General features: G+C 55.2%; 1 protein-coding gene across 3 annotated transcripts; it reads right to left on the reverse strand.

Annotated features, from left to right (window-relative positions):
- Positions 1 to 324: 324 nt before the first annotated feature.
- Positions 325 to 8,866, reverse strand: SH2D2A (SH2 domain containing 2A; the record flags this gene model as incomplete). 3 transcript variants are annotated; one of them, XM_079696626.1, is made up of 8 exons in its annotated part: positions 325 to 546; positions 2,303 to 2,611; positions 2,825 to 2,974; positions 6,030 to 6,198; positions 6,453 to 6,542; positions 7,258 to 7,427; positions 8,066 to 8,226; positions 8,833 to 8,866. In XM_079696626.1, 8 exons carry the CDS (start codon positions 8,864 to 8,866, stop codon positions 379 to 381), a joined length of 1,251 nt encoding a protein of 416 aa, XP_079552752.1. In that variant the 3' UTR covers positions 325 to 378. The 3 variants fall into 3 exon arrangements, with proteins under 3 accessions (XP_079552752.1, XP_079552751.1, XP_079552750.1); XM_079696625.1 differs by having other exon boundaries at positions 7,258 to 7,439; XM_079696624.1 differs by having other exon boundaries at positions 7,258 to 7,439; positions 8,012 to 8,226.
- Positions 8,867 to 11,535: the final 2,669 nt, after the last annotated feature.

The raw sequence follows: 11,535 nt of genomic DNA on the forward strand, positions 1-11,535 counted from the left end.
CTTATCTGCACAGTGAGGGAGTCGAACTTGATCAGTAAGGGCAAAGGAGATGCTGCTTCTCTTCCTTCTCTCACCCGTGGCAGACATCACTAATCAATCACAGAGTTCTTTTCTGCTGAGTTCAGATATGACCTTAACATCCTTTCCAATGCAGCGCTCTAGGCAGCCACAGTGAATGGATTGGAGTTGGCATGCAAGGTGACACCTTTTTGCCATCTTTGCAATGGATGATGGCTGAGGTCCTTTCCAGCTTTGATCATCTACAGTTTGTTCCATCCACATTTTGTGAGAAGGGCGCCTGGGTGTGTGTGAAGGTCTCTGGACCCGCTGTTCCCAGTTATCCCCGCCCCCGGCCCCACCCCAGCTCAGACTCAGCAGCTACTGAGGAGGCCCCAGGGGGAGCCACGCCTGACCTCTGTTCTGAAGCACCTGTCTAGAAAGGTTGTGGGGGAGGGTGTGCCCCCAGCGGGGTAGGGGCTTGTGGGGCACAGGAGGGCCTTGTTCAGCCACAGAGTTCTCAGAATGCAGTTGTTGGCCACCTGGATTCTGTAGAGAGAAGGATGGTCCCAGGTCACACCCTCTACCTTCTGCCTCCTAGGCTTACCTGCAGCCTCAAGGGCCAAGACGTCTGATCTTAACAGACATTGGCCTGCAGAGAGGAGGTCTAAACCTCTCTCATTCATTCAACAGACACTTCCTGAGCACTTGCTCTTTGCCAGGCACTGTGCTGGGTGCTCTGGAAACAGAGATGAACAAGTCCCAGCCCCTGCCCTCAGGGAGCTCACACTCTGCTGGGGGAGAGGGGAGATAGGTGTCAATGATCGGTGGCATGGCAGGTGTGTATAAAGCCTCTGTGTGGACGGCCTCTGCGGTGAGGTCAGGGAAGTCTTTGCAGAGGAGGAGAAGGGCAAGCTGATCTTGAAGGATGATTAGAAGGTTGCTGGGCAGCAGGAGGGTGCACGTGCAGGAAGTAGCTATAGGCAGAGGGACTGGCATGTGCAAAACCTTGGGAGGTTTGAAACCACTTGGTGTGTTTGGAGAAATGTGACCAGTTCTGGGAGGGTGGGAGCAGCTGATGGTAAGACTGAGGAGGTGGTTCCCCAGCCCACACAAGTATAGAGGGCCTCATGGGCCAGGTAGCTGTTTTAGAAAGACCATTCTGACTTTCTTGGGGCAGAGTGGGTCAGAAGTGGCAAGACTGGTGGTTAGGAGACCAGTTAAGAAGCCCTCGGATAAGTCCTGATGAGAGATGATGGGGGCTGAAAGTGGGGAAAGGAAAAATATATTTAGGAAGAGACTCAGCAGGAATCAGTGGCTTATAGGGGAGTGAGGGTGAAGAGAGGGGAGACGTCAAGGGAGCCCTACGATCTTGAATAGTTGGGTGACTGGAGAGGTACCCGATCAGAGAGGGAACAATGGAGGGAGCAATCCGGGGAGCAGGGTAAGAACAGTGTTGGCTGTGCTGAGTCCAAGAAGCTGTGGGATGCTGGGGAGCCGAGCAGAAGCCTGGAGAGAAGTTTGCATAGAGACGTGGACTGGTGACCTCAGCTCTAGGATGGTAGCAGGTGGCAGGGGTGTGGGTAAGTGTGAGCAGGCACAAGGGCTGAGGGGGAGCCTGAGGTGCCAGAAGTGGGGGGGAGGGTGGGGAAGGGCCTGAGGAGGGGGGCAGAGGCAGAGGGATTGCGTGGGAGCAGCTGGTGGGTCTAACACATCCCATGAAACAAGGTACTGACTTGAACTGATCAATGAGAAGACTGGGCAGGTGGGAGGATGGAGGAGAGGAGGAGTGTGCAGAAGGAGGGGACGTGCAGGTACGCCCTCCCCTGAGCTCATCTGAGGTGACACAAGGGACTCCACGTGCTCTTCTTTAGGAGGGCCCTGAAGGCTGAGGGGAGGGAGCCAGAGTGAGAGAGGCCCAAGTTCAGACTTGGGAGGAGAGGAGAGGTGGAGCCAAGATTCCCAGCACAGGGTGGGGTCAATCTCAGGTGGGTCTGAAGAGGACAAGCCAGGTGAGAGGGTCACAGGCTCAGTTGGGGGAAGGCTGACGGGGCCTCTATTTTCTCTGAGAAGTGGAGGGAGTGGGGACTTGACAACGGGGAGGCAGGTCCCAGTAACTCCAGGCAGAGGAGAGGGAGCAAATCTGGGCCTGGAAGAGGGTTGCTGGCAGCCTGGACCCTCTGTCCTTTCCATCTCACCTCAGACCTCTGACCTGCATTCACCCTGACCCAGGCATCCAGTCTGAACACCTTCTCCACCCTCCGCAATCTAGCTTTCAGGAAATCCTCCTTGCACCCCCATTTACCTGGCTTCCTGGGACAGGCCTGGACTGGCACTTCCGTAGGACTTCGTGCCTGAGGATGCACGGCGGGCCCTCACACCCTGAATCAGGCACCTTCACCTCCACCTCGGCATAAATGTTGCTGGGGGCTTCCCCGGGGCTGCCACGGCCCATGGCATAGAAGTCTATGGGTTCATCAGGTTCGTGGTAGATGGGGTTGGAGGGCTTTGGGGGCGGGGTTGGGCAGGGCCTCGGAGCAGGGCTTGTGTAGACTTCGGGAGGCAGCTGAGGTTTGGCGGGGATGGGAGGCTTGGGCTTGGGCGGCTGGGACGTCTAGGAGAGAAGGCAGGCGGGGCGGAGAGTGGGTCAGAGCAACACAAGCAGGGCCAAAGCTGCAGCTCAGCCCGAGCCTCCGCTCCCTGCAGGCCCCCGCCCACTCCCCGCCCACTCCCCGCTGGCCCCGCCCCCTGACCGCAGGGCCTTCCCTCTTTTCGTCTCCCGGCTCCTCCCCTCCCTCAGGCCCCACCACCTCTCTCAGCCCAGTACCTGCTTTGGCCCCCCCGCCCCGTCTTTCTGCATGGGGGCTGCGCTTTGCTCCTTTTTGAGGATTGAGGTATACCGAGGTTGTGAGTCCTGGCTTTTGCTTCCAGAGTCTGATTCTTCAGTCCTTACGGACAGTCCTGCGGGCTCAGGAGTCTGCGGGGAAAGAAGGAGGCCTCAGGGACTTGGTGCACGAGGGGCGGGTGGGAGTCGGCAGGTGATGCAGGGGGGCGCAAAATAATCTCGTCCATACGGATAATGTCGGGGGTGGAGGGGCGACACAGAAATTTGGGTGGCGCTGGGTTTCTGGGTGAGGAAGAGGGGGCAAGGAGACCAGAAGGCGGGACAGTCGCTCTGGTCACAGGCCATATTTAGCATTAAACTTAACTTCATCTGGAACATAGGGCCAGGCCAGTCGCCATTTGTACCTGTGGTTGTAAAACTGCAACAAGGCTTTAGAAGTCTTTAGCCTAAAATTTTTCGGCATGGGGATAGATCTCCAAGACTTCTGTGCCTTTGTTTATTTCTGCAGGTTGTTTATTTCTGCAGGTGCCAGGCGACTCTACTTTATGGAGCTATAAGCTAGATATTCTAGGGACAGAGACACTGCCTCAGGGATGAGGAGATGAGCCTTATAGGGTTCCTTCCCATGTTAGTTATGCTTTTTGCTCAGCATTTATCCCTGGGTTCCTGAATGTTCTCCACATGCCCACTACTTTTGGAAGGCTCAGGCCATAGGCCTTTTCTCATGCTTCTGCAATCCGCCAAGTGTATGTCTCCGTCTGAAGGTGTATAGGCAGTTCATGGATTCAAGTCAGAATTCTTTTTCCTTGCCTCAACCCCCTAAGAGTTCTTAGCATTCCCTTTGTGAATAAAAAATAGCGCCTCTACCCTGCTGCCGAAACAGCAGCACCTTAGGAGTCAACCTGGACACCTCCCTCCCTTCCTCCCCACATCTAACGGAGCACAAGGCCTCTCCTTCCACTGCCTAAATATCTTTACATCTGCACACGTTCTCCATGCCCACAGCTACCACTCCAGTTCAGGCCTCCTAAGTCCTCCTCCTGCATCGTCTTGCCCTGCTAACCCATTCTCCACTCCGTGAGCAGAGTAAGCCTGCAGAAGTTCTCCTAGCAATCCTTCCGTGGCTGCCTGTTGCTCCAGGATAAAGCCCAAACTCCAGAAAACGTGAGTGACAAGACCCTCTGAGGGCCGGTCATGGAGCTTGGTCTCTGACAGCTCTGCCTTCAGCTCTCGCAGCTCCAGCTGGCTCCCCTCCCCACCAGACTTCCCTACACCCTGTTCCAACTGCTTGGGAATCTTCAGGTCTCCACTTATTCCTCACAAAATTCCGCACAAGAGTTACCCCTAGGCACAGTCCCTCAAGGCAAGTTCTTTGAACTGACTCCAATCAAGCTCCAGGAAACTATTCTTGCCCAGGTCACCAGTGACCTTCTGTTGGCCAACTCCAGTGGTTAATTCTGGACCCACTGGCACCTGCTCTTCCCTGATGCATTTTCTTTGCTTCGCGTCTAGAGCATCACACTCCTGGTTCTTCTCCCCCCTCTCTCTGACTGCTCCTTCTCAGTTTTCTTTGTAGGTTCCCCCTCATTTCTGCAAACTCTCAATGCTGGAGACTTGGTATTCTTTTCCATCTACACTCATTCCTGAGATTTCATCCCTCCTGAAGGCTTTAGAATCAATCCATCTACATGCTGATGGCTCCCAAATGTTGATCTCCAACCTAGACTTCTGTCCTAAACTCCAGATCCCTATATTCCAACTGAGTACTTGACATCTCCATTTGCATATTGAATGGATGTCTCAAACCGCGAATGTCAAAACTGAACTCGCGTTCTCCCCTGCCTCCCCCAGACTTGCTCCTCCTATAGCCTTCTTCATCTCAGTCGATGACAACTCCATCTTTTCACACCCCTCACCCAATCCTGCAAAAACCCTGTCAGCTCCACTTTCCAAACAGACCCAGTGTTCCACCTCCTCACTCCTTCACCTCTACCAACCTGGTCCAGGCTGCCATCTTCTCTCCTGAAGTATTGTAGTGGTCTCCATCTGGTCACCCATGTCCCTCTCAAACTTGCCAGGTCATGTCACTCTTTAGCTTGTAACTGTCCAGTGCCATCCCATCTCACTCAGAATAAAATTCCAAATCATACAAGAATTTACTGGGCCCCTTGCCTTCACCCCTGTGGTCTCATTTCCTACCTCTCTACCCATGCTAGCTTCCTTACTGCTCTTATTCTTATTCACACACATCAAGGATCCTTCTGCCTCAGGGCCTTTGCACCTAGAATGTTTTTCCTCTAGTTATCTGCATGACTTTCTCCCTTACTTTATTCAGACCTTTGTTCAAATGTCCCCTTACCAGAATAGCCTTCCCTGATGTTCCTATGTAAAATAGCCCCAACCCTGTCACTCCTTGTTTCTGTATTCTCTGTTTGTTATCTGTATTACGCATTCATTGTCTGTCTCCTGTCACTAGAATGGAAGCTCCATGGAGGTAGGGGTATTTGGGTCAGTTTTGTTTACTGCTATTTTCCCAGTGCCCGGACCAAGGCCTGGCACAGAGCAGTCCCTCAGAACTGCCTGAACTTCCTCAGGGAGGCACTCTCTGACACGGCTCCCCACCACGTGAGCTAAATGGCACCCCACTCTGTATTTCCTCTCTCATCACACTCTCACACTTGATTCCTATTATATGTCTTTGCCGCTGGTAAGTAGCTTTGTGGGTTTGACACCCATATGTCTTGTCTCAGTAAATATCTCTTAATTTAAAGAACAAATGACCCGGTAATTCCCTGGCCGTCCAGTGGTTAGAACTGGGCACTTTCACTGCTGAGTTCAATGCCTGATCAGGGAACTAAGATCCCACAAGCTTCGAGGCAAAAAACAAAAAAACAAACCCCCCCCCCCCCCCAAATGACCCGTCTGCCTAGCTGGCCACTCCCAGCCCCTCCAGCCTTTGTGTGGCTGGGCTGGTCTCTCAAGGACCCCCTCCTCCAGCGCACGCATCTTTCTGGAAGGGCATCCGCGTGGAGATGTGTGGGCAAGGGAGGTTTGGCTGGGTCGTCGGTGGGAATGGGAAAGTGCCTGATTTCGAGGTCCTGTGGCCTGGGCTCTGCGTGGGGAGGGGCGCTGGCCTGGGTTCCCAGGGTCAGGGTCAGTGTCAGGGCCGGAGATGGGGGCTGCGTACCTGGCGGGCGAGGGGCTCGGTGAGCGTCTCCCCGTAGGGGCTCAGCGGGCACGCCTTGTAGTGCCGCAGCAGGTCCTGCAGCCGCTCGTGGGCGCTGTCCTCGCCCAGCACCACGTGGCGCCCATCCCGGAGTTGGGCCAGCAGGAAGTGGCGGCAGCAAGTCCGGCTCCTGGAGGCATTAGTCAGGATCAGACCTGCTCCCTCTTCCCGGCCAGGGCACCAGCACGAGAAGTGACCCCTACCCGCCCCGCGCCCGGGTCTCCCACCCTTAGTAGACTGGGGGCTGAGCATAGACCTCCTCCGCCCCTGCTGGGAGTCTGCATGAAGTTCTTCCCCTCACACGTCCGTCAGTATCAAGTCCCGCCCTCTGATTAGCCCGAAGCCCCGCCTCCCTGTCGCCTAGCGCAGCGCTCCGCCCCTCACCTGTAAGTCAGCACAAAGGTCACGGCGCTCTCGCTGAAACGCACCAAGTAGCATCCCTGAGGCTTGCTCTCTAGCAGCCTCTCAGCCTCTCTGTGGGTGATGGAGAAGACACGGAAGATGCTCAGACTCTTCCAGCCTCACTCCCTGTCTCCCTGGCTCTCATGGGGGGGACCCCTACCCCCTACCAAGAGGGCTTAAGTGGCTAGAGAAGGGTGGAGGTGGGAGAGAGAGGATGTGGGCACTGTGCTTCTGCTGCAGGGACTGGGCATGGATGGTCAAGAGACCTCCCAGCCCTGCATTCTCCTCCTGGCCTCATCCTGGAAAAGCAGCCTGGGGTCGGGGACTAAGGGGGGCAGTACAGCGGCCGCAGCAACAGGGATGGTAATAGACTTCTAGACTTCACAAGTCACAAGCTGAACAGAGGATGTGAACGGAGAGATACAGGAGAAGTGAAGCTGAGAAGTGGAGGAAAAAAGGGAGGGAAGAAAGAGGAGAGGGCTGGAGAGAGCCAGAGGTAAATAAAGATGGAGAGAGAGAGACTGAGGCAGAGGTGGAAACTTGAGCACTAGAAGCCTTAGAGACAGGAGGAAAGTTGAGCCTAGAAGGGAGAAACTGAGGCACGGAGTGGGGGGTTTGGGCTAGAGCCTCTCCAATGATCTCCCCCAGGAGAGCTGCCTTAACGAGTAGCCTTGGAACCTCTAGGTGTCATAGCCTGGCCTGTAGCCTCAATCTACTCCTGACTGACCGCAGGACCCAGGACTGGCCCCTGCCCTTCTCTGAGCCTATTTGTTCCTCTGTGACTCACCTCCGGGTGATGAAGCCATGGAACCAAGCAGGGGCTGCCCCATGCTGCAGGAGCTCATGGGCCTGGGTCTTCTGGAACCAAGCCTGAGTCTCAGCCTGCAGGGACATGCCTCCTTCCCTGGGCACCTCTTCCTTCCCGATATCCTTTGGGCTGCAGGCAGCCCCTGGGGCCTGGGGAGGTGCCTGGATAGGGGAAGAGTTCAAGGAGGGGGAAGTAGCCATGATTAGTGGTCCTTCTGACTTCAAGCCAGCTACTCCCTTCTCACCCTCATACCTAGCCCCTCCTGGACATGCAGAGGAAGCTCCCCATCCCCCATCCCTGTTGCCTATTTTAGGGTATAATTGCCCAGAAAGTCCCTCCCAAAGTGTAACTTAAATCTCTTCTTTAGGTCAAACTGTTTTTGTTTCCAGGGAATTTCCTTCCACTTCCGTCTGGGTCCGTGGGCCTTTGATCCAGTAGCAGTGAACTGTTAAACTGTGCTTTAAATGGGAGTGAGGCCTTCCAGATGGACAGAAAGGCATTCCCTGGCCTGAGGGATGAAGGGAACGCCAGAGGCCAGAATGAGGGAGGGCTCACCCTACAGTAGGAGGGAGGATTTCCTAATGACTGGGTGAGTGAGAAGGCCTGAGATGAGGACGCACTGGGCAAATGAAGGCCACGGACAGAGATGCAGACCCTCCCTCTGGGCCGCTGGCTTTGTCGGCAGCCCCCAGCTCATTCCTGCTTTGGCCTCTGTCCCCCTGCAAGCCCTCACCCGTGGGAGGGTGGGAGCGGAGGAGGGAGCAACACCCCCCAGGTTCCCACTCACCGCAGGGTGCACAGCGGAGGCCCTGGGGCTGGGCCGGGCTTCCTGGGCCTTCAGGGCCTGGAGTCTGGGACCCGGCAGCAAGCCCAGGCCCTGGCAGCTCGTGCGGTTCAAGTCTATGGGCCGGAAGGTGCTGAAGGTTATGGTGGGGGCTTCTTGACTCCCTGTTTGCACAGAGAAGTTTCTCAGTGAGGGCCTGCCTCTCCCTCTGCCGCCCACCCCTCCCCCAGGCTCAGAGGGGCCCCATAGGCCTCTCCCTGGGGACCTGGAGGACAGGGACAGTTGTGACAGCAGGAGAAATGCAGGAGGGATGGCAGACACGATTTCTCAGGGAGGAGGAGTAAGGGGCCAAAGAGGCGCAGAGGGGCTTCTCAGGGAAACTGGGCCCCAGGAAGGAGCGCTGGGAAGCCAGCTGGCCTTCGGCTGGCCCGGAAGTCCTGAAATCCGGGAAAGGAGGCAGATCTCTTCAGGGCAGGTCCCTCTTCTGGCCCAGGATCCTCGGCCTCCCAGCCCCCTTCATTCTCCTGCTGTCTCCTCTCTCCACTCGAAGAAGCTCTCAGAAGACCCTTTCACCCTTATCCTCAGGGATGCGTGGACCTGGAGCCCCCGAAGAGGAGCGGGGGTTGTGGGCCGCCTGCCCACCAGCTCTGGCTTGAGGTGTGGCCCATCACCCCTGAAGTGGGAACTCAGGCCCAGAGGGAGGAGAGCAGGCGCGTCATGGGGGGGTCTTGATGTTCCCTCCCACCCACATTCCCCAACTTCACACTTACCTTGAGGGCATATCTGGGCCAGGGGGAACTCCATGGGGGCAGCCTAGGAAAGGAGCCCCTGGAGCAGGGTGTGTGTCTGGGCTCTCAAAAGGTGTGCACACTCAGCTACTCATCTCTCCTCTCACCCCAGCCCCCGGGGGCAGGAAATGTCGCCTCACCCACAGCCCTAGCCCTCGCGGAGGACTCACGTCATGGAAAGCCGTAAGACAATTGTCCCTCCCCCGGAAGCCAGGCAGCCAGTATTTGTGCCATTGTGTGTCTGGGTGTTGGGGAGTCCTTGTTGCTGTCTTATCTCCATCTCTCTGGTGATTCTTTCTCCATGCCCTCACTCCAGACTGGGGCTTCCCTTTCTCTCCCTCTCTCTTTGTCTCTCTCCCCATCTCTCTCCCTCTGTCTGAGCAGTGGCAGTGGAGACGTCAACCTCAGAAGGATAAGCCTTATAAGGTGATGGGGCTTCGGGGTCATCGAAGATTCATAGGCGGGACTGTGCTCTTGGGACACACGAGGAGGGGAGGGGGAGAGCTGCAACAGAAAGAATGTGGGTCAGACTTTTGAAGGGTTTTCTGAGGTCACATGAAACCTGTGAGACAAGGGGGTAGGGAAGAGGGAAGCTGGCTTCATCGTCAAGCAGAGAATGGAGCTGGGTTAGGACAAAACCAGGCCATCTCGCAGAAAGGGAGGGGAAATTTCCTTCAACTAAGCAGGTCGTCCTTAGCAGTTGTTATTAATAACTTCAGTGCTGATGTCTTAAACCTGCAGTGTGCTTACACCTGCTGCCACCCTAGAGGACCAATCCCATTTCTCTCTTGTGTGATCCTCACAAATGAGAAGGAGTCAGGGAACATTATCCCCATTTTCCAGAAGGGTAAACTGAAGCTTAGAGAAGTTAAGTGCCTTGGCCCGGGTCTTTCAGTGTCTCAGATGTTCGTGGCAGAGTTGGGACTAGAAACTGGATCTTCTTTACAAATTTCACCGTGATTTAGGCCAACAGTCCATGGCTATGTGCCAGGCACTGTTCTTGGTGCTGAGAGCCCAGGGAGAAAAAGGATCTTGTCTCAAGATGTCAAGAGGGGGAAACGACTTGCCAACAGGTACTTACAGAAGGTTGTGGTGAGTTAGTGGTGTGGGCTGGTGCTACGGGAGCCCACCTCAGAGGCTCCTAATCTAGCTGTGTGTGCAGTGCGTGCCTGCATGTACAGGGGGTTGGGATGTCAGAAGAGGGGATTGAGCTGAGCTGTGGAGGATGAGCAGGGTTGAGGAAGGTGGGGAAAGGTGTTTCTAGAAGAGGAATGAGCATGTGCAACTGCATGGAAAAAGGAAATAGGGTGGAGCAGGGGATATGTGACTGGAGCAGAAGCTGGCTTGGGGGCTGCCAGCAGTGGATCATGCAGCTGGTGGGGCCAGGGCCAGAGTACACACTGCCTTGCACCCAGGAAGGACTTTGGAGTCCCGACAGCCTGGAGAGCTCCTTCCCCAGCAGCTCTGAGAGGGAAAGACTTCCCCCAGGCGTCACGGCTGGCCCAGCCACACCCATACCCCAAAGACTTGCCTCCCCCTGAGCTGCCTGAGCCCTCTTCCCTTCCTTAAAAACGGTTGCCTTAGCCTTGACCCCAGCCCCAGAGATGGGATCAAGACTAAGGCATGATGAATGATCTCCCTCACTATGCTCTGCACTGAAAGCAGAGTGGGCTCAGCAGACGTCAACTAGGGAACAAGATGCCCCTGTCCTCTTCTTGAAGCCCTCCTCCCATGTTGGTGTGTGATTCTCTTGAACACCTCTCCTTCATATGGTTCAGAAGTGGAACATCAGTTAGTATAGGCTAGGTTATGCTGAGGTGACAAAGAACACCAAAATCTCAGCAGCTTAACGCAACAAAAGTTTGTTTCTTACCTATGCAAGTTACACTGAAGAGCTGGGCATCTCTTCAGGGCAGCTGTTGCCCAGGTGGTGGCTCAGCCTCCCAGGTTGCCTAAACATTATGGTGCTGCCATATCTACACACCCTCCCACAGTCACTGTGGCAGGGGAAGAGGAGTATAGAGAGTTATCCGCTCTTTCCTAAATGCTCTCCCCATCTCTGGGAGTGAAACATGCTCCTTCTGCTAACACATTATTAGCCAAAGCAGGTGGCTTGCAGGATCTCAGTTCCCTGACCAGGGATTGAACCCAAGCCACAGCAGTGAAAGCCTGGAATCCTAATCACTAAGCCACAAGGGAACTCCCAGGGATGTGTATTCTTCCACATGCCCAGATGGGGAGGAGCAACGGCTACACTGATGAACCCAATCAAGTCTCCTGTAGTGAGGAAGCATCCCAGCTCAGGATTTAGTCTTGAGGACAAGCTTAGCAAGTGTCTTAGTAGAGCTCAATGCAAGACTCAAAGTTTGACACTTTATTTGGGAGGTACCAGCTCAGGGTGGTGAGGATGAGGAGAAGAGAAGTGAAGCAAAAAAAAAAGTAAAATCATATTACTGCATTGGTTATCACTTCAAAATGAGCTGAAAAGAGAAACATCCAGTTTCTTTCTTTTTTTTTTTTTTTTTGCAGTACGTGGGCCTCTCACTGTTGTGGCCTCTCCCGTTGCGGAGCACAGGCTCTGGATGAGCAGGCTCAGCGGCCATGGCTCACGGGCCCAGCCGCTCCGTGGCATGTGGGATCTTTCCGGACCGGGGCACGAACCCGTGTCCCCTGCATCGGCAGGCG

The sequence above is a fragment of the Hyperoodon ampullatus genome (assembly GCF_949752795.1).
Source record: "Hyperoodon ampullatus genome assembly, chromosome: 2".
In the NCBI taxonomy this organism is placed as follows: Eukaryota; Metazoa; Chordata; class Mammalia; order Artiodactyla; family Ziphiidae; genus Hyperoodon; species Hyperoodon ampullatus.